The sequence below is a fragment of the Ceratotherium simum genome, chromosome 22 (genome assembly GCF_057802395.1).
Source record: "Ceratotherium simum simum isolate JZ-2026a chromosome 22, ASM5780239v1, whole genome shotgun sequence".
In the NCBI taxonomy this organism is placed as follows: domain Eukaryota; kingdom Metazoa; phylum Chordata; class Mammalia; order Perissodactyla; family Rhinocerotidae; genus Ceratotherium; species Ceratotherium simum.
The window spans coordinates 3,037,621-3,062,325 of record NC_141921.1 but is presented as its reverse complement, the minus strand read 5'-3'; the positions used below and the strand labels follow the sequence as shown (position 1 = coordinate 3,062,325).

At 44.0% G+C, this 24,705-nt stretch overlaps 1 protein-coding gene across 6 annotated transcripts in view; it reads right to left on the bottom strand.

Annotated features, from left to right (window-relative positions):
• PLPP3 (phospholipid phosphatase 3) overlaps positions 1-22,430 on the bottom strand; it is a 98,919-nt gene extending 76,489 nt beyond the window's left edge. For 3 of the 6 annotated variants that reach the window (XR_015555728.1, XR_015555729.1, XM_087445861.1), the window contains exon 1: positions 20,270-20,983. Coding sequence is in view for 3 of the 6 variants with exons in the window: in XM_087445861.1 (XP_087301987.1) it covers positions 20,270-20,408 (139 nt within the window). In the remaining 3 variants the exon portion in view is untranslated. Of the gene's footprint in view, positions 1-20,269; positions 20,985-22,252 lie in introns of those variants that run through there. The other 3 variants (XM_087445860.1, XR_015555730.1, XM_004438607.3) reach the window with 3 other exon arrangements.
• Between the last annotated feature and the right edge of the window lie 2,275 nt (positions 22,431-24,705).

Sequence of the window (24,705 nt, the reverse complement as noted above, 5' to 3'; positions counted from 1 at the left end):
GTGGATGTCAATGAGAATACTTGTGCATTCAAAATAAGGCTGGCAGGAACTACAAACCGTTAACAGTAGATGCCTCTGATGAGGGGAATTTGGATAGATGGCAAGAGGGTTATCCCCTTTTAACAAAATCATATTTTTGGAATATTTTTACTATCAGAATACATTACTGTGCTTTGGGATGTTATGTTAAGGTTTAAAAGGCTTTGTAGATTACTGACACATGGGGCCAATATCTGATTTGCAGAATAACCAAATCCAGTGTAAAGGGATGCTTTAAAATAGGGTATTTACTGGATTTAAACTTGAAGCCCTACAAGGTAAGAGTTTTATTTCCTGTGGATTTTACCCATTTTCTAAGACAGTTAACTTCTCTGGGCCTGCTTTTCCCACCTATAAATTGGGAGTGGGCAGAGAAAACTCCTGATGTTTGGGCCCCTCCACCTCTCACATTCTAAGATTATTCTAAAAGATGGCCATTGGTACTGGTCTGAGCTGAGGCAGAGAAACCATTCTGCTAAAGGGAATTCTTCAGTGCAGTGCCTCCTACCAGCATTCTCCTGACGTGCCGGTCCAAACAACTGTGATGTTACTGCTCCCATCCCCCCCAAGCTCAATTCTGCTACCTCTGTACAGCAACCATGTTGTATTTCTAAAACTGCATCTGCCCAATGTCCACTCCAGAGGATTCACAGGCAGGGACGGCATCCAATTCATCATTAGATCCAAACACCTAGCACAGTACCTGTACATTAAAGGTGCTCAATGAATGTCTATCGAAATGACTCATCATCACCATTCATTCAGGAGCTTTTAATTATAAAGCTGATTAACATTATTATTAACGCTAATCATTACTTACCAACACGGTACCAAACACAACTGATGCTGGGTTAAAAATTATAGGAAGAGAGATTTTATACTGACATAACCTTTTGAACAACTAGAAATGCTTCCAAGGAATAAACTTGCCATCACCGCAAGTATTAAGCAGAGGCTTGATACTAACCAAGAAAAGATGGGTTAACAGGGTTGTGCACCGGGTGGAGATGGATAATGGGAGGATTGATTAAATGGTTATGAAGTCTGAGTTTTGAAATAAGATACACAGATCTGGGATTAATTCCTAATACTTAATCTCTATATGCCTCAGTTTATCTGTAAAATTGGAATAATATACCCATTCCACAGGATATCGCAGGGATTGAGTAAAACACGTGAGGCATCAGGAACGCATTAGCTGCTCTATACTGTCAGTTCCTTTCTCTTCTGAATTGGACATTTTGGCATTTCAATCTCAGCCCTCTCAGAACTGTGGGAAGCAAGATTAACCCTGATAAATATCTAAGAAGGCAAACATACAAACGTGAAATGTATCAGTAGAGTAGGGGATTGTTTTAAAAAGCTTTTCCAACATACCAAACAGAAAAAGGTTAAAAGGAGAAAATCATTCCTCTCCTCCCTTTCAGTGTGAACTTCACAATATTTTAAGGAAGAGAGATTTCAGAGGAAGCACCCAGTTGAGCAAAAGATCTAGAGAATTCTTTTGCTGGAAGATTTAATTGTCCCATTTCACAAATGAGGCAAGAGAGAAACAGAGAGGGAAAGCTGGTTGGCCGAGGTGACCCAGTAAGTTAGCAACGAAGTTAGGACATAAACCCCGATTTCTTGACAAGAGGAGATTTCTGCTCTCCCCATTCAGAGCCCCTCCTAAGGCAAGACTAGGATGAGAAAATCACTCATTCTAAAGACAGCCCTAGCTTTTAGGGTAAGTTAAACATCTTTTTAATAGAAGCTATCATGGTCAGCACAAAGTCAGTCTGTTGACTAAGTTCTAAACACTCTATGAATCCAAAATTGCACTTAAACCACCTCACCACTCCTAAGTTACTTAACATACTCCCCATTCTCTCAGGCTGGTCAATACTTTATTATGGGCTGTTACAAACTTCAGCCAGCAGAGGTTTTTTCCATTTCATCACATTGACTTGCAGGAAGTATGTATTAAGCACTCAGTGTTTAGCTTTATAATTATCCTTAATAATAATTCAGCTATTTATAGAAAGAAGAGATACTGTGCCAGTGGCTACCTTAGGACTGTGGTAGTATAGGTAACACAAATTTTATTCTTCCTTTTCTTCTTCTCTACATTTTCTAAAGTAACTTTTTATTGACATTTTCTTCAATAAAAATTGGAGCATTTATTATATATAAGGAAGTCATAATCTATTAAGATGGAACTGAACAAAACTATAAAACAAACCAAAAATCTTGACCTAAGAAAGGTCAACATGGGAGCCCAAAAAAGGACTAACTCTGCCCCGAGGAAATCAGGAAAGGCTTCACGGAGGGAGGGGCACTTGAACCGAGTATCAAGAGGGGAGCAGCACAGACCAAGCCAAGAGAAAGAAGGTCATGGCGGAAAGCACCTAGAAGAGCCAGAGTAGAGACGGAGGACAAGGGTATGGAGGGCGAGCAGAGGGGAGGGGACCCGAAGGGGTTGTGGGGAGCCAGATTCTGAAGGGTCTCCAATACGCAAAGAAGTTTATTCTGTAGCCAACGAGGGGTCATAAAAGTCCTGTTCTGAAGAGAAGGGCCTCCATGATCCGAACTGCAGTTCTGAGAAATGACTCCTCTGTGCTCAAAGCTTACAGGATATACGGGAGACTATCACCCTAGAAATAAAACCTGCACAGAAATGTTTTCAGATCTAGGTGTATGAGAGCATGCAACCTAAAATGGGATAGAAACAGGGACAATGGAAAAGAGAGAGCAACGCCAGAAGACAAAAAAAAATTCTATTCATTGTACAAATATGACTTTACAGTTCTGAAGCGTTTTCCTATATATCTGTGATACCACCCCTCTGGTCTCAGCAGCTCTGTGAAACAGGCAGGGAAGGAGTCATCACCCCTATTTTATTAGTGTTAAAGTGGCCATGATTTGCCGAGGCTCACCCAGCTAATACAACAAAGCTAGGAATAAAGCCCAGGACCAGCATGGAGCTACACTCTTAGACTCTTTATTTTTAAAATTTCATCTAATTATCACCTCAAGACACCTGGCTGTGATTTTTTCCAAGGACTGTTTGTGTGTCTATCTTCTCATCTTCTCACCTGCCCCTTTGAGGGCAGGACCCGCCTCCAGTACTTGTCTGTATCTCCCTCACTGCTTTGTATTTATCTCAATAAATACGGAGGGCCAGATAAGATAGACAGCTGAGTCACAGGAATGTTCTCTTCTCTAGTTTTCTGACAATAGAGAGTGGTCAATAACCAAGGACACCCTTTCCCAGTGGTCTGGTGGGTATTCCCATTCATCACCAGCCCCAGTGGAGGAACAGCCCTTGCCATGACTCCTATGATCCAAGGTCCCTCTTGCCAGCTGCTCTGCATTCTAAGTGTGAAGGATCTGTACAAAATGGGCCTGCTCTAAGTCCTATTTAACTTTTCCATGGGTCTGTGTTTGTCAAAGCTTCATGCCAACTCTGTAGGAAAAAGAAATGCCACAAAACTTCTTTTAGGGAAGAGAAAAAAGACCTACTTTATACACTTGCTCTCATGCTAATCACACCACCATTCAAATCCCAGCTGAATAGGAGCCCTACAATAGCCTGGGAAATACACAGAGCCTTTAACCCAAGTGTAGGCTACTTCACTCAAAATGTTGCATTCCTCTGGCTTTTTAACTCCTTTGGAGAAGACTGATAAGAAGAAGAATTAACAATACAATCTGGAGTTGCTATCCTTCTGAAGAAACGCCATCCCATTTCTGTATGAAGTTGGCAGAGTATTCTCCCACTGCGGCTTCCGCCTTTTTCTTCTGGGCGCTACAGAATTGGAGCTGAGATTCTCTTTGACATATTTTCAATAAAAGTGGATGCATGGTCCGAGCGACCAGCTCAAAGCAGATGCTCGCAAAGCACTTCCCCTGGAGTCTTAGTAAATGATCTCTGCTAGTGATAATAAGTTGAATTATTAATACAGGGTGTCACCACCCACTAAAAAGAGTTGAGACAGGCACTGCTGACCAGATTCAGAGAAAACTGAAATGAACTCCAACCTCCTCCTTCATAGGGTTGTTGTGAAATTCAAGTAAGTTAATAATGCATGTAGGGCCCCTCACCCGCCAGAGAAATAGTCAGTAAAGTTCATGCCCTTCCCCCTTCCAGCCTAGAGGTTGAGTCTAATCTCTATCCTCTAGGAATTTACAAAGAAACAGGCAATACTAAAATGGGCAAAAGGCTTTAAACCCAAAATGACACCTGAACACTTTACAAGGCCTGATAATTTCATTTTAAAACTTTTCTGGCTTGCTTGCTTTCTTCATATGCTTACTACTGAAAACAGTAGTCAGTGCAAATTCCAATGCCAGTCTCCAATGTCGGAAGAAAGAGCATAGGTGCTGGTTCTTATCCCATCGTAGGTTCTTATCCCAGACACTCCACCATTTTCCAGGGGCAAGATCCCCAGCAAGCCACTCAACCTCTCTGATCAGCAACGGCCTCATCTGTAAAATCAGTCATAGCGGTGTCTTCCCTTCAGGGCCAGACGGTTTGATGAGACACGGGAATGTGCCTGACTACAGTGTAAGAGTTCAAAAATGTTCCTTTTCCAGTTGACATTTAGGAATGATATTCTGGGTGAGGCGGTATTGGTGTTTTGTTTTGTTGGCTTTTCAGGGCTGGGAAGCTGGAGATCTAGAATGAGAAAAATCCATTGAGGCAAGAAAGAACATATACATTCAAATTCTCAGATGCATGCATTATCATTTGGTGGAACTACTATTAATAATCAATGTTTGGATTTCACAGCTGAGGCCAGCACAACCACAACCTACCAATGTAAGGCAAAATCATAATTAAAGGTTCTTTGGCTCCATCAATGACCTTAGGAAAATTAAACCTAAAATTAAGATGGCTTATTTTCCCTTGGGATTGGAAGCCCTATATTTTGAATGTTTTGACCCAAAAGTGTATTTTAACTTCCCAACCAGCCCTGGGAATTCTGCATTCACACAATGACTCCAGCACAGACCTTCCAAAGCAATGGTTTACTAGGCTGAGTGGAGCCCATCGTCCCTCCTGCCATGTCACTGGAGCCACCTCCACACAGATTTAAATGAGAAGCCCACTAAACAAGACTCAGGTAAGTTGGCAACACCTTTGGAAATATTTTAAAAATCTTAGCTTGCTGGAAGTTTCTCCCTACGATCACAGTATGTGCAGTTGCTTCAAAAGAAGACACGATGCATTTACTTAAAATGCCAGCCAGGAAGCCAGCAAGACAAATGCAATGATGAGAAATCATATATTAGAGGCCATTCCTCCCTAGAAACCTACAGAGGCCAAATTGACCAAAACAGCTATTTTGGGCAAATGTCTAATGAAATCCACCGTGTGGCTGAGAAGCATTTCTGCCACTTCCTGTCAGTGGTTGCTAACTTTACAACAATGTGGGTCATTTGTGGGGAAGAAGCTACTGGTACAAGTTCTATTTACTGCATTTAATGAAGGCACTGCATCCGCAGCCACTAACCAGAAGCTCAGAATTTCTCAGTGACCCAAAGGTTACACCAAACCACAATAGCAGCAGATAGAGGTCATAGGACAAAAGCGTCACTAACAGAGTGACCCCTGACTGCTGCCTGATGCCAGTGACAAGGCCTGGTTCAAGTCCCTCCTCCCTTTAGGAAGCCTTCCCAGGATCCAGTGGTCGTCTTCTCCTCTCAATTCAGAGCTGCTTGTCCATTCTAGGATGTCCAACCTTTTCACCACAAAAGATGCCTCGCAGTTCCTTCTTGACCCTCTGTGACATCTGCAAGACATCTTTATTTACCAAGTAAACTATATTTTAAATCATTTCTCCACTTCTGTTAATCAAAGCATAGAAAGTGTCAATCCTATCTCCTGATTAGTGAAAATAACCAGTAAGACCAGAGGGAACTGGCAGGTGTCATGCAACATTCAAATCATAAGCACACAATGCTGATGCTTTGACTAGTCTAGGCAGAGGCTGATGCTCTGAGTTAGCCGTGGCAAGTTAACCATTGGTAAATGTACAGCACACGCTATTTTTGAAGTACTGAAAACAGCATTAGATGCCTTGTGAAAGCAGGAGAGCCTAGTGGTTAAGAATGGCCTCACGTGACAGACTTTGCAGGTCTCACCTCAACTCTCAAACTTACTTGCTGCATAACCTATGGGCAAGCTATTTTTAACCTCTCTGAACCTCGGTTCTGTAAAATGGAGATAATAGTGATGAGGACTTCCTAGGCTCATTGGGAGGATTAAATAAGAGAATGCTTGCACACTGCTTAACTCAGTGAGAGAGACAAAGCTAGCACTCGATAATTGTTAGCAATTATCATCATTTAGTCAGGCTGGAGTCCAAATCCCAGCCCGACACATATGTATTAGCTGTTTGAACTTGGGCAAACCATTCAGCCTCTCTGAGTTGCAAAACCAGGTTATTAATATCTATCTTATTCTGTTCTTGGAAAGAGTGAGATTTCATCTCAAGCTCCTAATAGCAAAGATGAGTGCCTTTTCCTCACTCTCTTGTAATATTTGTGGTTTAATTTTTCATGCACTTAGAGCTTAATTTTTAGTGAAATTTACAACTTGACGCTCCAACTAATTCTTAAAGATGTGTGCTTGTGTCTTATACTCTTTAACATCTCCTAGCATCCAGCACATAGGTCTAAAAGATACATGGTAATTTTAATTTCTGAAATGATAATTATGTACACAGCCATATACCCAGTGGGAAAAGAGTGAATAATCAACCTTATTAGGAACTACAGTTCTAGTTCATGGTCTTCAAATTATGGTAAAGCAGATCCTAGGAATATATAGGCTTTAATATCTGCACTTCTGTTTCCAAGGTACCCTGAAGATCCAAGGCTTTTCTTCATTTTGCTGAGGCCGGAATCTGCACATCTCACCCTAGTTTGTGGAAGTCTGTTACTGGGCGGGTGAGCGCGTCTGGCTGACCACCCAGCATCTACTCTCAGTCAGCTTTATTGTTCTCCGCTCACTCCTCTTGAAGGCCGCGACACTACTAAAGTGATTAAAACCTTTGGGGCCGGCCCCGTGGCTTAGCAGTTGAGTGCGTGCGCTCCGCTGCTGGTGGCCCGGGTTCGGATCTGGGCGTGCACCGATGCACCGCTTCTCCGGCCATGCTGAGGCCGCGTCCCACATACAGCAACTAGAAGGATATGCAGCTATGACATACAGCTATCCACTGCGGCTTTGGGGGAAAAAAAGGAGGAGGATTGGCAATAGATGTTCGCTCAGAGCCGGTCTTCCTCAGCAAAAAGAGGAGGATTAGCATGGATGTTAGCTCAGGGCTGATCTTCCTCACAAAAAAAATAAATAAATAAAAACTTTGTTTCTTTGTGAAAAATGCCCCCAAGAACAAAGTGACAATAGTGGTTTCATGAGCGTCTTAACTCCAAAGGTCTTCGGCAAAACTTTTGTATTTTTTTCTTACATATTTTAACTAATCTTAAGATATTTCTAAAATGGGTGCAGCCACTATGGAAAACAGTTCGGCAGTTCCTCAAAAAGTTAAACATCAAGTTACCATATGATCCAACAATTCCACTCCTGGGTATATACACCCAAGGGAATTGAAAACTATGTCCACACAAAAATCTGCTTGTGAATGTTGACGGCAGCATTATTCATAATAGCCAAAAAGTGGAAATATCCCAGGTGTCTATCGACTGATAAACCTATATACTAATTGTGGTACATCCATACAATGAAAGATTATGTGGCAATAAAAGTAAATGAAGTACTGATACATGCTGAACACATGATACAATATGAATGAACCTTAAAAACATTATGCTGAGTGAAAGAAGCCAGTCACAAAAGACCACATATGATATGATTCCAATTACATAAAATGTGCAGAATAGGCAAATCTATGGAGATTGAAAATTGATGAGTGGTTGCCACGGGCCGGTGGGACAAGGAGGGTAAATGGGAGGTGAGTGCTATCAGGTATGGGTTTCTTTTTGCAGTGACGAAAATGTCCTACAATTGACTGTGGTGATCGTTGCCCAATTGTACACTTTACATGGATGAACTGTATGGTGCATGAATTATATCTCAACAAAACTGTTTTAAAAATACCATTACAACCCAAGAAAAACCGTTTTTCTAAACAAAGAGGATTTCATATGGCCCATTTAAGAGGCAATTGAGAGAGAAAAAATTCCAGAGCAAAAAAAAAACGTAACTAACTTATAGCCTCGTCTGTCTAATAAGGCTATGAACATGAAGCAGGATTTACTCATTCTATAACATGGATTTCATAAGTCTTCTATAAACACTGCATTTAAAGGGTTTGTGGAGGGAGTGGCATCACCACAGTTCAGAGGTTCCCAACCTAGAGATCAGGAACTACCTATAATCTCTCTCTTATCCATCCTTCTCTTCTCTGGCCCTGATACTTAGGTTCAGCTCTCAGCTGCCTCCAACTGGTCTCCCTCCCCAGCCTCTGGTTTCCCTTCCCTCACACCCAGCAATCTCAAACACAAATCAGATTAGATTAACCCTCTCAGAAAAAATTTGCACAAATACGTTAATTCCAAATGTTGTCTGTAAAACTTTTGTAATTTTTTTCCTTACATATTTTAACTAACCTTATGATATTTCTAAAATGGTGTGGCCTCTCTGGAAAAACAAGTTGGCAGTTCCTCAAAACGTTAAACACGGAGTTACCATATGACCCAACAATTCCACTCCTAGGCATATACTGTGTTTGGTTTCTATATGATATTTTCCATAATAAAAAGAAAAACGAAAACAAAAATAAAACTTCATTTGCCCTGCCGGTCCTCCAAAATACAGTTCAAATTCCTTAACTGCCTGCCATTTATAGGCCCCCTTTATAATCTGGCTCCAACCCACCTTTCCAGCCTCACCTCCAACATCCTCTTTCCCCCACACAATGCAAATACACAATCCTTCACACTCCAGCTGCCAAGGACTCACCCTTCCCAAATATGCTGGTGTTTCCCCATCTCAGCACCTGTTGTTCTCTCTGGGGCAACACTCTGGCCCCCTCCATGGCCCATGGGCTGTTATTTCTCAAGCAAGACCCAGCTCCATGCCCTCAGGCAAACTTCATCTCTCTTCACTGCACTGCTATAGCCCCTCCCTTATCACTCCAAAGTCAGCAACACCTAGTGTGTCTAATTGTGCAAAAGTCTGTTTTCCATTCACCAGCCTGGGAATTCTTAAAGGGGAAGGAACCCCGGGGGCCTAGCACATAGTAGGGGCTCAAGAAACATCTGCAGAAGACAAGACTTATACTTGAAAGACAGGTACAAACATAGACTTAATCAAATAGGCTCTCTAAAAATTATGCTGATTGACACCACAAACTAATTGGGGGCCATATATAAAGAAACCATCAATGAGAACGGCTTCCTTCGTGTCAATATAATCATGTGTATTATGTGCTTTAGGGATACATAAACAGGAACCAAAGCATACTGCTTATTATGACAAGGCGCTTACACTGATTTGCATTTTTCTGCAAAACTCTCTAGGCATATAATTTTGTTAATTTGTGACAAACCTCAAAAACACACTTACCACCAATACTCTGATTGCGATGTATACTTTCAAAGCACACAGACATCAACAAGTTCCTTTCAAAAGTTTCCAACTGGATCTTATGTGTGTTGTTTGGTTTGGTTTGTTTTAAATTTGGGGATTTTAATGCAGATCATAATTTATCATTTAACCCGGACCTGAGAGAGGAATAGTTTCACAGGGATGTTTGAGAACCTGACCCAGCCTGCGTTTGAACGCTGGCACTGCTAATTAATGCACAACCTTGAGAAAAAAGTTTAATCTGAGACTCAGTTTCCTCCTCAGTCAAATGAGAGTAATTTCTACCTCAAGAGGCTTTTAAAAGGCAAAAACTTGGAAAACCTGGGTTCCCTTTCTTCTCTCCTGGGATACATCATTTGAAAAAGGTGGCGCCTGTTCAAGCTCAAATCAGTCAGCAGTGCTTTTTAGTAATAAGCACTTTCTAGAACAAGCGCCAGTTTGAAGAAAAGTGATATATCAAAAAACTGCCTAGGCCTTCAAATTTGCCCCGTGGATCTCTGGCCTCACTGACTAGCCTCCACTGATTTGGATTAAAAGTTAAACCTGTTTGTCTTGTTCCTCTTTTAATTGACACGGGCAAAAGAGAGAAGAGAATCCAGCTCTCTGAAGATATACCTCATGAATGATATCACATTTCAAACTGACAAGCAAACCCTAAAAGAGCAAAATGGGATACAGACCAGAACTTGGTTCTAGGCCCTGTTCCTCCACCATCACTGGACACTACTAACCAGCTCAGGCCTCAGGGTCCTCACGTGTGAGTCAAGGGCACTGACCAGGACGGGGTGACCATGACAACAGCAGCTACTGTTGGTGTCCAGTGCCACACTCTACACCAGGCACAGCCTCACAACTTATCCCATTTTACAAACGAGACAACTGAGGGCTCAGCGACATTCAGTAACTCGCCTAAGCGTATAGCTAATAAGAGTCAGCAAACTCCCATCCGTCTGACTCAAAAGCCTGTGCTCCCCTCAGACCTCCCACCCTCCCCCTGTTAAAAGGGGCCTGTTTTTCTGACCGAGAAAAAAAATGACCTTGGTATTGTTGATAATGAAATCTCCAAGGTACCTTCGAATTCTAAAGATTCCATGAATCTTGGCAATGAAAAACTGCTCCGATGGTATTTTCTTTATTACGTCCACAGAGAGGCTCATTCAGCATACTTGAAGCTGTTTGGCGATTATTTATACATCCCTCTGTCTCCTCCTCTGCCTGATGTGATCCTTGAGCTAAGACTCATATCTGTGTCCTATACTGGGCCCTGCAGAACATACTGGTACATATTCGGACTCAATAAAAGCTGAAATAAACGAAATGGAATGAAATAGAAAAGAGCGAGTCTTTTTTTTTTTTTTTAAAGATTTTATTTGTTTATTTATTTTCCCCCCAAAGCCCCAGTAGATAGTTGTATGTCATAGCTGCACATCCTTCTAGTTGCTGTATGTGGGACGCGGCCTCAGCATGGCTGGAGAAGTGGTGCGTCGGTGCGCACCCAGGATCCGAACCCGGGCCGCCAGCATCGGAGCGCATGCACTTAACCACTAAGCCACTGGTCCGGCCCAAGAGCGAGTCTTCACTGCATCAATTGCATTGAAAAGTGGGCAGCAAGGGAAGGCGACAAGAGCCCTGGAAGATTTATGACTACTTACTAGCTGGGCACCCTTGTGTCAGTTACTTAACTTCTCTGAGCTGCAGTTTCTTCCTATAAAAGGAATCTAATATCTATACCACATGGTTGGCCTGAATAATAAACACGGTAACTAGCACAGTTATTCCCTTCCTCAAGAAATACGAAGAGTGCCCTGGATGCCAAGCATTTTGGTCATTTTCAATCACGTCTCTTGTTTTTAGTTAGATTTTCCCCTGGGCTGTCAGAAGACACAAATAAGAGGTGACCCTAAAACAGACCATTTGTCCAAATTCCCTCCCACCAGTCCCGAGGTGTGTTGTCTTTCTCTTAAGATGAAGTGGCCATGTCCCTTTCAAAGAGGACGAATGCACCCACCAAAAGCTGGTGAGGTTCCTGCACTGGGACTGTCCCAGACAGGCTCACAAAACCTGCCACTGCTGCTCTTCGGCTAATGGAAAACATTTGTGTTTCCTCTGCCTGGTTTTTTCTTAGGATCCCTTCACAATTTTTTCCCCCAATATATTTCAGGCAACTTTGATGCCAAACAAAAAGGATTTCATAGAACCACTGAGGAGCGAGGGCACTGGGAAGGAAAGAAAATACTAATACTATGAATAATGATAGCAACACAACACCTGATAATATAGGGCTTTTTAACTTTTCAAAGTGCTTTCAGACTCGTGATCCCGCCCGAGCTTCACCATACCAGGATGTCACTAGGTCTCTCTTATTTTACACACAAGGAAACGGAAGCCTGGAAAGGTTAAATGATTTTTGCCCAAGTCACACCTATGGGTGACTTTACGTCAGGATTCCAACCCAGATCTGGGTGAATCCAAACCTTGTATTGTTTGTATAATACTCTGCCAAGCTCAGTTTGATCTCTGAAAGGCTCTATTCAGGAATCTAATTTATTCCTTTCATTTTTCACTCATACACAAACTTCAATATCTCAAAAGAAAATATTTATAGAGTTAACACCTCATTTATCCAAAGTAGTCACTTGGCTGGCAACTTTCACTACACAGAACTCAGTTTAGAACCCAGAAATAAATAAAAATCCCGGCCTCTAGCAATGCAAAGACACCACCAAGTCTCACACTTAAAGTCACAGGCCAGCCCCCAGAGGTAATTTCTCCTTTTGAAAGAATTCTAACAAGCTTATCATTACCGAAAAAGACAGGTGCACTGACCACAAATGAAAAAAGTACAGACAACCTAACAATGTGGCAAGTGCCAGAACATTCAGTCCAGGGACAAAAACCCCACAACATAATCAATTGCCCTTAAGACATTAGCTGTTAAATAACATAGTGATTCTCAACTTGGCCTGATAAGAATCACCAGAAGCTTTTATAAAATACAGAATCCCAGGCCCTGGCCCAAAGCCTGCTGAATCTAAACCTCCCAGGAAGGACCCTGAGAATCTGTATTTCACACCAGATAGGTCTCCTTATTAGGTGAGTTGTGAAATTCTGTCATAGTGGGCATTCTCAGAACAAATTATTACTCCTCAAATAATGTGTACCGGATTGAACTGACACACAGGGTAGGGTTTCTCCATAAATATAGCTGCCTACACAGGGAAGAAGCCCTGGACTGTGGTCTCATTAGCATCCTGCTGTGACCAACTGGATTTGCCAGCCCAAATACTGCACAGGAAGGGAGAAAGGATCAAAACTGACAGGAAATCAAAAGGCAAAAAGTGGAAAAGGCCACCAACTCTGGCTTTAGCAGTCTCCCACAAAGGCAGCTGTACCCCATGCTATAGTATAAGAGAAAGTTAGGGGAGAAAGAGCTAAGAGCTAAGGAAAAAAAACTAGCCATTCTGGACAATGAGGAAACAGAGGTTTCCAACCATCCGGGACAAGTCAGCAGGGCTTACCTACTGAATGGACATTCCCTTCTTTATTTCATTCCACGCAGGATGCTTGGCTCAGCAGTTCACCAGTTGATTAATGAAAACCTGTGTCTATATTCTGTGGTTCACGTGGTAGATTAAGTTATCAAAACCTACTGAGTTATTAAAAGCACATACTTAGTGAATATAATAACTGAGCAACAAAAAAGAAGGGAAAAGTCACCTGTTGTGCTTGCTTACTTGTTTCCTTGTGATTACTGTAAATTTCAGAGAGCAATGTGATAAGACATATCACCCACGGAAAGTCTAGCCAATTTCTCAGCATACGGGACTAACTGCAGTAAAACAGAGTGCCTACTTTCCCTCCAGAATGAACACCAATGTAAGCTAATTGCATTGTCAGCATTAGTTCTTTGGTAAAAAAGGTAACAAATCAATTGATGATAAATGGTCTAAGAGAAGCAATGACTGGGTTTCTACATCATAATGTCTATCAGCACAGACTCATAAAATTGTTAGAGCTAGAAGGGATCTGAGAGATGACCTAGTCCCTTCCCTTTGTTGCGATAATCAAGAAACCGAGGCCCAGACAAGTCAAGTGAATTTTCTCAAAGTCACACAGCGATGTAGTGGCAGTACAAGACCAGAACTCATATTTCCAGGCTCCTCATTGTTGTGATGACTCACTGAGCATGTACAATGAAGAGCTAAGCAGAGGGCCGGCCCGTGGCTTAGCGGTTAGGTGTGCGCGCTCCACTACTGACGGCCCAGGTTCGGATCCCTGGCGCGCACCGACGCACTGCTTCTCCGGCCATGCTGATGCCATGTCCCACATACAGCAACTAGAAGGATGTGCAGCTATGACATACAACTATCTGCTGGGGCTTTAGGGGAAAAATAAATAAAATTAAAAAAAAAAAAAGAGCTAAGCAGAACGCATGCAGGAGGTAGACATTCAACAAATGTGAGTGTCACTTGTCTCTATTAGAAATCGGTCACAGAATGTTGCATGGCCGCCTTAGACATTAGACATAATCCCACTCAACCAGTCATTTTACCGATGGAAAAAACTGAGACCCATAGAAAACCAACTTGTCCACAACCACGCAACTAGATGGTGGCATTGGGCAGCCTAGAACCTGAAGCCAGACTTCTGGCCCCAAGTCTCCATTCTCTTCACTACACCACACTGCCTCCCTCTCACTAGTAAAAGTGAATAGTTTAATAATAACACATGGGGCCGGCCCCGTGGCTTAGCGGTTAAGTGCGTGCGCTCCGCTGCTGGCGGCTCGGGTTCGGATCCTGGGTGAGCACCAACGCACCGCTTCTCCGGCCATGCTGAGGCCGTGTCCCACATGCAGCAACTAGAAGGATGTGCAGCTATGACATACAACTATCTACTGGGGCTTTGGGGGAAAATAAATAAATAAATAAAATTATAATAACACATGATGATTTCATGTATCCCAGATATGGAACCGTTCTAAAATTTTATCTCAACCATTTAATTGTAAATCAAGAAATGTCCAAAAATGTCTGGAACCACTAAATTAAATAGCATGGTTGCTGACCATCCAAATTCTATATTTTTACCTGGTTGAGCTTGTTTCGTTTTGTCTCATGATACTCCACCCACTGACTTTGTTCCCTGGTGGAGCATGGCACAAGAGTCAGGCCTTTCAAACCAAACCTGACCACCACCTGCTTCCTTAAAACATCTCCCACTAGTTTAGCTACAACCTACCTTCCAGTATCAAAAGCCAAATGAAGAAGAGTCTTTCTGAACAAAAGAACCTTTTCTAAACAGGCCTCAGGGTATACTATGAGGAAAAGAGGGCTTAAGAATTCTGCTAAATTTTAGGAGCTGCCTTCTCAGCTAAAGTTTAGATCAACAATGAATGCAGGGCCGGCCCCGTGGCTTAGCAGTTAAGTGCGCGCACTCCGATACTGGGGGCCCGGGTTCGGATCCCGGGCGCGCACCGACGCACCGATTCTCCGGCCATGCTGAGGCCCCGTCCCACATACAGCAACTAGAAGGATGTGCAACTATGACATACAACTATCTACTGGGGCTTTGGGGAAGGAAAAAAAAAGGAGGAGGATTGGCAATAGATGTTAGCTCAGAGCCGGTCTTCCTCAGCAAAAAGAAGAGGATTAGCACGGATGTTAGCTCAGGGCTGATCTCCCTCACAAAAAAAAAAAAAAACAATGAATGGAAATCATCTGTCTACAACTTTACAACTTACTGGGCAAATGTGACATTCTCCTATTTAAGTGAATGCTTCATGGTCTTCACCATAATATCATTACTGAATATTCATGTCATGGTCTCATCTACCTATGATTTTGAGACACATATACGAATACAACCACAGAACCTTCACCCAGGGCTCCGGGTTATAAGTCCCTTGCATTCGCACAGGTCTTGAGACAAGACAACTTTCACATCCAATATGTCTTCTGATCCTCACGGAAATGTAATGGAGCAGCCATTCTGATCCCCATTTTGCAGATGAGCTAACTGAGCTCAGAGGATGAAGGGCCTTGAGCAAAGCCCACAAGACAAAAAGCTGGACCTGTCCAAAACTGCCTACCCGTCAAAGTGCACAGGAGGCTCTCAGTAACTACCTGGGGAGGCAGACAAGGAAGAGGGAAGGCAGAGGATCAAGGCTCAGCCTGGATTTACCAAATCTCTGTATTTATGCCACCACCGTGTACTGCTGTGCGTTCTTTCTCTGGAACCAGTGTCTCATGGGGTAAAAAGGCACCCTCAAAATCTGAGAATTACTTAGTGCAAGAGCCAGCCCCAAATCAAAACAGTGCCATAGAGCAACAGGACCATATCACCGACCAGAAGAGCTGAACCGCCTTCATCTACCTGCTTTGGTGCAAATGGGTAACTGAGAAATGTGGAGAGGCAAGACTTTCTGCAAAGTGAGCTTCAGGATTTTCTCAGATGAGAATTTGAGTTTCAGGATTCTTCAGATGAGGAAAGGAAAGGGGAATGGACTCCAGTCATGCTCACCGACCATTAGGGATCAACTCAAATCGACTTCAATGTCAATCTGTTTTCTCATCTATAAAATGGTTAAGCGGTTAATAAGTTCATGCGCTCCACTTTGGCGGCCTAGGGTTCACCAGTCTGAATCCTGGGTGCGGACCTACCCACTGCTCATCAAGCCATGCTGTGGTAGCATCCCACATACAAACAGAGGCAGACGGGCACAGATGTCAGCTCAGGGACAATCTTCCTCAAGGAAAAAGAGGAGGATTGGCAACAGATGTTACCTCAAGGGCCAATCTTCTTCACCAAAAAATTTTAAAACATAAAATGGAGATAATCTCTTCATAAAGGTTACAGTGAAGAGTACATAAACCAATTTATATAAAAAGAGGCTAACAGAGCTTAGAAAGACAGTAGATGCTCCTCCCTTCTCGCCTGGGAATATTCTCTGCTGCCCTCATGTAACCTCATACACCAGAAACAATGCACAAAAAACAGGAGGCGATGCATATTTTTACATAATTGAAAGGAAAACAGGACCAGCCCCAGTGGCCTAGTGGTTAAGTTCAGCACGCTCCACTTTGGTGGCCTGGGTTTGGTTCCCAAGTGCAGACCTACACCACTCATCTGTCAGTGGCCATGCTGTGACAGCGGCTCACATACAAAAAGAGGAAGATTGGCGGCGGATGTTAGCTCAGGGTGAATCTTACTCAGCAAAAAAAAAAAGAAAGGAAAACAAAATCAATTTCAGAAAAATTACCATGCAAAGATTCATAACTATATTTATAAAAGCAACTAGTCTGCAAAGATAGCTGTGCAATGGGAGGTAAGCTCCCACTGCTATTCTCTGACACCAGATTCTCCTGGCATTCACACAAGAGTGGACTTTCAGGGGCCAGCTCAGTGGCGCAGCGGTTAAGTGCAGGCACTCCACTTCGGCGGCCCAGGGTTCGCAGTTTTGGATCCCGGGTGCACACCAACGCACCGCTTGTCAAGCCATGCTGTGGTGGCGTCCCATACAAAGTAGAGGAAGATGGGTATGGATGTTAGCCCAGGGCCAATCTTCCTCTGCAAAAAGAGGAGGATTGGCATCGGGTGTTAGTTCAGGGCTGATCTTCCTCACAAAAGAAAAAAAACAGTGGACTTTTAGTTTTTTCACCAAGAATTTAACATTCCAAAAATATATGTGAAACAAGTTAAACTGCTTGTATATGTCCACTTACATAACACTTATATAGGAGATGAGCTTTTATTTTTTTCACATACAAGGTGATCAATCTTGGTGTATATTCCTGTGAGAGAATAAACACAAAACTATGTCTTTCTTTTTAGTATATTAGTGCCCTGTAATCCAGACCATATGATCAATAAACTATATAAAAATTAAATGATACTGACAGTCTTAGGCAATGAGTAAACCAAGTAGGGCCAGCCCTGTGGCTTAGCGGTTAAGTGCGTGCGCTCAGCTGCTGGTGGCCCGGGTTCGGTTCCTGGGCGCGCACCTACGCACCGCTTCTCTGGCCGTGCTGAGGCCGCGTCCCACATACAGCAACTAGAAGGATGTGCAGCTATGACATACAACTATCTACTGGGGCTTTGGGGGAAAAAATAAATAAAGAAATAAAATTAAAAAAAAAAAAAAGAGTGAACCAAGTAGAAACAATTTTTTAGAACTGTGGTGTGTGTGGAATATTAAAATCACATGTTGTGTTATTAATTTTCTTCAGTCCAAGTTCTCCTGCATAAATTTCTCATGTTAATATTTACCTTACAGTTTTCCCTTTAAAGGTGTTAGAGAGGCATTAAATTAGTGATATTGTAGTTTGGCCTATACATAGGCAGACACTGATAATACACTTTGAAAATGACTTGGTTGACATGGTTTTAATGGCAAGGCACAAACCCTTGAAATGAAAAGCCATGTGCTTCTTATAATGAAATACAAAGTCCTGTTATCTTACTACTTTTTGGAGGTAAACAAAATCATTTAATCAAACAGACCAACAGTAAGTAAACATAATAAACAACTAGGTTTAGAATACTAGCTTTGGAGGGACACAGAGGAGTCAGGCAGATGAAGAACTGACACGTGCAAACACACACCTCACTTCCACTTTCAATGCACACCTTCAATGTATTTTGGGGCTTCTGTGTCCCTGGCTACACTACAGCTGAGAGGTGTGTCTTTTTGTAAATTCCTTCACACCTCTTTTCCCTTTAATAAAAATGCACCATCTCTGGGGACTGCCTTCTGAAGTCAGAAGAGTGGAAGAGAGGAAGAGAACAATGAAACTGTACAAGGGCTGTCAAGCATGTTCTAGCTCTGCTTGGTGGGAGGGCACATTGCACCGGCAGTCTAGAAAGAGTCTGCCCGACCACCAACCAAACCCGCAGTCCACACTGGGCAGCCCCAGGCAAGTTCACAGCAAACGGCTTGAACGTGTTTAGTGTTTCCCGGTACTCCCCCGGGACCAGGCAGGGTCTTTTAAAAATTCAACAGCTTGGCAGTGAAACTCTAAGTACTAATCTTCCCACCGTGCACTTTAAGCCAGGCACCTTCAGGAAGGTAGGCCCCCCAGTGACAATCCCTTTACATAGCATCTTAATGTGGAATCAAAGGAAGAGGTGGGAGTGGGATGTGCCACCTGGACTACACTCCTTTCTTCCCTTCCACAGAGCACAATTTTCCTGTCTCTCCTTATCTAAAGGGGCCATTCTTATTTTCAAACTCAAAGAGTTCCATCTTTTTTTGACTCTCAAAATTCACTACGGACAGTGAAGCAAGGACAGATGGACCTCAGGAAGGATCCTGCCAAAGCAAGAGTCATGAAGGCAGGGAAGTATAACTCCAGCCCAAGAAGTCTCAGGTTTGCACAATCTGTATGGATAAATCCATTTCAAAGGGGACTTCAGTCTCCGGGCAGGAGTTCTATTTTAAGGGAACTGAATTGGGAACACAGATGTTTCTTCAGTTAGCAGAGTTGGCAGAACAGCTCCTGGACCAAATCCGAGTTCTTAATGCAGGAAGGGGCCTTGGAGAGCACCTAGTTCAACCCACTCACTCAACTGATGAGGAAACTGAGGCCAATGGGGCAGCTAGGTGGCACACCCAGCAAGTGGCAGGGTGGCAGGGTTCTGATGACAAGTCCTGTGCGCTTTCCATTACACCATGATTCGCTTAAAAAAAAGAAAAATTCTCCGCTGACTTCAACCTTGGAACTCCTGTGGATTCATGTCAATAGTTTTCTCCCTCCTCCCGCCGAGTTCATAAATCCTCCTTACTCTCCCACTCCAATTCCTTTAACTCCCACCGCTCCTCTGGCTGTGGCTTCCAACTAGTTTGCAAAACAGAAGTGGACTGTCGCCTCAACGTTCTGGGAGTGCAATTAATTGTGGTCCCAAAACATGGCCGTAGCTTGCTTTCCCAGTGCCTCAGTTTCCTCCTCAGTACAACGGGGCTTCTCGCACGCACTGCAACGAGTCAGGGAGAGGGCTCGTTAAAACTGACGCCTGTAAGACCGCCCACCACCAGGCACATAGTAGGCGCCTAAGAAGTGCAGTGGCCCGCATCAAGCCCCCAGACAGCACCCTCAAATTCTGGGGGGTTCAGGAGAGAAACAACTGGAAAGGCCGGCTTGCAAGCCCGGCTGGGCCGCGGCAGGACCAGCGGAAGGGCTGGATGTTTACATACAGCCGGGGGACGGCAGCGCGGCTCCAGGCGGGAGCCGGCGCTCCAGGAGATCCATCTTACTTGGATGGAGCAACACGCTCTCCGCCGGCTCTAGGTCATGGTTCAACCAGCTCCCCCTGTTGTAAAAGCACGAACCCACACCTTCCGTGGGGTTCTGCCTGGGCTTCAACTGGAGATGGCTTTTAAGGAGCGGGTTTCCAGTGGCCCGCGAAAGCCTACGCACGCCCAAACACTCAGTTACAGGCCGCGAGGGCGGGGGGATCGGGGAGGGGGCCCGGGGGCCAGAAGCGGCGCGAAGGCTCCCCGAGAAGGCGGGGGGCTCCGGGGCTGACGGCGCGGCGGGCGCTGCGAGGAGACGCGGCCGGACGGGGCCCCGCGCGCAGGCAGCGGGCCCGGCTGGGACGCGCGCCGGCGGGGCCGGGGGCCGGGGGACGGCGGGGCTGGCTCACCCATGAAGAGGCAGAAGAGGTCGAGGCAGACGAGCAGCACCCGCTTGCTGCCGCCCTTCCTCGGGTTGTTGTTGAGCGCCGGGCTGCCGCCGTTCTTGCTCTCCGGGGCGATCGCCTTGTCGTACTTGTAGTTTTGCATGGCGCTGGCTGCGGCGCGAGCCTCCCGCCCCGCGACAGCAGCCACACACCCAGGCGCCCGGGTCGCCTCCCGGCCGGTACTGCTCCGGAGAGGGGCGGTCGGCCCCGGCTCGGGCGCGGCGGCGAGAGTGCAGCCCCGCCGCCCGCTTCCGACTGCAGGCGGTGGTGTTTTCTGCTCCCCTGGTGCGCCTCTGCTTTCCTGCTTCCACAGTCCAGGGGGAGGAGAGCCAAACCCCGAGCAGAAACTTTTGCAGAGCTGCGCGGCCCGGGGCGCGCGGGGCTGGCGTGTGTCTGCGTGCGCGAGCGAGTGGGCAGCGCGGGCGCCCGGCCACCTTCCTCCGCCGCTGGCTCCTTAATGAATGGGAGCCGCGCGGAGCCCGGCCACTCCGGAGCGCCTGCCCCACTCCAACTTCTCCTCCTCCTGCTGCTGCTGCTGCTGCTGCTGCTGCCGCCGCGGCTGCTGCTGTGATCGCCTGGGTTTGTTTTCTGCTCTTTTATTTCACGAGGTCCTTTAAAAAAGAGAGAGGGGGAAAGAGAGGGACCTCCTTACTTGGCTCTGAAGGGATTCAGAAAGCACAGCCCCTTCCTTAAGCTGCCTAAAACGTAGGATAATTAAGGCCACATTTTCCCCCACCCCCTTCAAAAAAAAAAAAAAATCCTAAAAGGAAAAGTTACTCTCAAACCAGAGAATCCGGGAGCCCCTAGCGTTCAGAAACACCAAATTGTCACAAAAGGAAAAATTATATAAATAAAAAGAAACATTTTCTTGCTGGCCTTGGGGCAGGCAAAAGTTGAGGCTGTACAGCTGAAATGCATTTCTCCTCCCTTACAAATTTGGGGCTTTCAAGTCTTTATTTTGATTTGAATCGACTTATCTTGAAAATACTCCAGGAAAGCTGCCTTTGGTTTTTTTAAGATCTTAACACCGAGCGCCGGATATTGTGCTAGATTCCGAGGATATAAACATGAAAAAGACTGCACGACTCTGGAGCTATACCTCGTGGCTTGGAGTCCTGGCTGTGGCTCTGTGCCTCAGTTTCCCCATACGTAAACTGGAGATAATAAATGTTTCTCCCAAATAGAGTAACTGAAGGTTTAATCAGTTAACTCGTATAAGAGCCTTGAACAGTGCCAGGTACACAGGAGGTGCCATATAAGGGTCAGCTATTACCTTTCCTCCTGTTTCTGGGGTGGAGGAGTCCCAAGCCCTCCAACCCACGCTGCTGGTTCAGCTAGCCTCGAGCCTGCCTGCACCACTCCCTGTGGGGGGTTCCAGGGCAGCAGGAGTGCTCTCTGGAGGTATCTATCTGTAGCTTGAGTTTCGGGGCAATCTAATGCTCTGCGTTAGAGGCTGTCATATTATTTTAAATTATCTTATGTGATTTAATCTTTCTTCCAGATAGAATATAAACATTTCCAGGGCAAGGGCCTTCCCTTGTACCTTCTATAGTGCCTAGCAGAGAGCTGAGCACACAATGGACAATAAATGGATATTTCTTCCAAATATCTCTTTGTACATCCAGAAATAGAAATAGTTGTAGCTTTGTGGTACATTATGTTGATCATGTTCTTTTTTGCACTGACTTGTTATGGGGGTCAGTAACTCTATATCCAGCCACCGTCAACCACTCACCCTTTCTTGGAACAGTCCTTTCACACTCCACACCCCTGCCCTCCTGCTCTCTCTGCCTGTAATGCACATCCACCCCTTCTCTAGCTAGCAACATGTTTCTTTTGCTTTAGGGTTCTCTGAAATGTCACCTTCCCTCTGAGCCCTTTCTTGACCCCTGGACAGAATTAACTTCACCTTCAACACTTTGTTTATAACACTCTTGTAGCACTTACCACAGTCTGATTTGGTGTCATAGTTAGTAAAGACTAGCCGCTCTACAGATTATCAGCTCCAGAGCATCTCCCCAGTGCCTAGCACAGGGTTTGGTGTCTGCTGAATTAAGCTCAAGTCCAGACTGGATAACAATAAGTGGGGCTGGAAAGAAGGGCAAAATTGCTGTCTTCTGGAAGCAAGAGTCTCTGACTCTCCAAGATAGTTTTGGAGCTGGGGCATCTGGCTACCGATGGATCGGACACAGCACTCTCAATTCAAATAGCAGCAAGTAAAAGCCCGGGTAACTGAGAGAACAGATTCTTTGGATAGCTTTCCAATGAGAAACACCTTCTCTTGAAATGTTAAAATAGCAGAAACAATACAAGCCAATTTCATGACTATTGACATTCTAAGAGGAATTCCGGGATTCCAGTCTCTTTCCCTTGCCCACCCAACCCTCTTTGTAATTATAATCATCCTTGAAGTTCTAAGTCATCAAACCTTATCTTTGGAATCCCAGCCTAAAAGTAAGTGCAGGCCTTCCTGAAGCTGCAGCCTACTCTGATCTTTCCCTCGTTTGAGCCCCAAAGTCCTTGGGCATCTGTGCCCCTCAGGTGGCTACTTCTATCCCACTGTCTGCTACTCTGTTCTACTATTTGAATTTTATAGTTACTTCCCTTTACATTTCCTGTCTGCTTTTCCTTATCTGTGAAATGACTTTTTTTAATTTAAGAATAAACATTTTTAAAAGCCAGACTTTTACTGTAGTTAAATGGTATTATAACTCAGCAATCATTGTTGGTCCCTTTAAAGTTACTGGGTAAGGGCCAACCCAGTGGCTTAGTGGTTAAGTGCACGTGCTCCGCTGCTGGTGGCCCGGGGTTCGGATCCCGGGCGTGCACTGACGCACTGCACTGCTTCTCCGGCCATGCTGAGGCCACATCCCACATGCAGCAACTAGAAGGATGTGCAGCTATGACATACAACTATCCGCTGGGGCTTTGGGGGAAAAACAAATAAATAAAATTATAAAAAATAAATAAATAAAGTTACTGGGTAAGATTATTAACTGTTAGTTGGCACCAGATCGAATACTAGGAATCTATTTTGCTCTAAGGTTCTCTGGATTAAACTCAACTACTTATCAAGAAAGATAAAAATCTGTTATTCCAAGAGGGAATAAAGGGAAAATAAATAGATGTTAAATAAGAGTTTTATATTTCCATTTACAAGGCTCTGTGGGCAATTTTTTTCATAGCGAAGAGATCACAGTGTTAATTGATGGGTGTAGTTGTTGCAAACAAGTCTTATATTTGGATAATTCTTCAAGGGAATAGAAACACTACAGATACTCATTCAAATTGACTTGAACAAGTCATAAATAGTGTCAATATCATTCTTGAGACAATTGGAAATAAAACAGCCTATCCAGATACGTAAATTTGAAGGCCTCTTTGCTTTGTGCCCTAAAATTGACCAGTCTAAGTAGCAAGTAGAATGCAAGGGAACAGACTTGATGGTTTAGAATGGTGTCATTTCCAAATAAGTAAGTAAAATTCCCGGTAAACATAGCTTACCAAAATTCACACCTGAAAAGAACATCCAGTTCACTAAACGAGTCTGTATAAAAACCATTAACATCCTGGAGGATAAATGCTGTTTTAAGATTAACTTATTATGTGTGGCAACAGCAGCACATCATTCTAAACAACTGATCCCTCCCAAGAGATTTAAATGGCCTTCATTTCTGAGATCTCATTACCTCATAATTTTATTTCTCTCTCTTTTTAACCCCTAACGTTCAATAATTAATCATTTTTTATTTTTTGGAAAAGCATGAATTGGCTCTGGAAATATTTAAGGGAGAGGTAAATGAGTTCCTTTACATAAAAGTGTATACAGTTCAAAGATCAGAGCCCACATTTCTCAAGCCATTGAAATTCACTTAAGAAGACAGAGAAGTTTTGGCTGCAAAGTGCCCGTTTATCCAGGTTCTTTAAAACTGTTACATTCCACCTCTGGTTTTTACTAAACAAAAATTGCTGGCTTGCTGCTGTAAGTGTTGGATTCAATATCAGGAGTGCTCCCACAGGGCTGAATAGAGGCCTCCACGGTAACACTCGCAAGAAAAGGCAGCAGGAGCAGGGGATTGAGGTCTGAATATCCTGAATCTGCTGTTTGACCTGAGGCAACCTGAGCAACTTCTCTGAATCTCAGTTTCTTCAACTTAGAAATGAGGCTGATATTTTTCTCCAAAAGAATACATTTGAATATACCTGGTACACACTAGGCAGTTAACAAATGTCAGTTGAAAGTTAATATTTTTTTATTTTTATTTTTTTAAGATTTTATTTATTTATTTTTTCCCCCCAAGCCCCAGTAGATAGTTGTATGTCATAGTTGCACAACCTTCTAGTTGCTGTATGTGGGACGTGGTCTCAGCATGGCCAGAGAAGCGGTGCGTCGGTGCGCG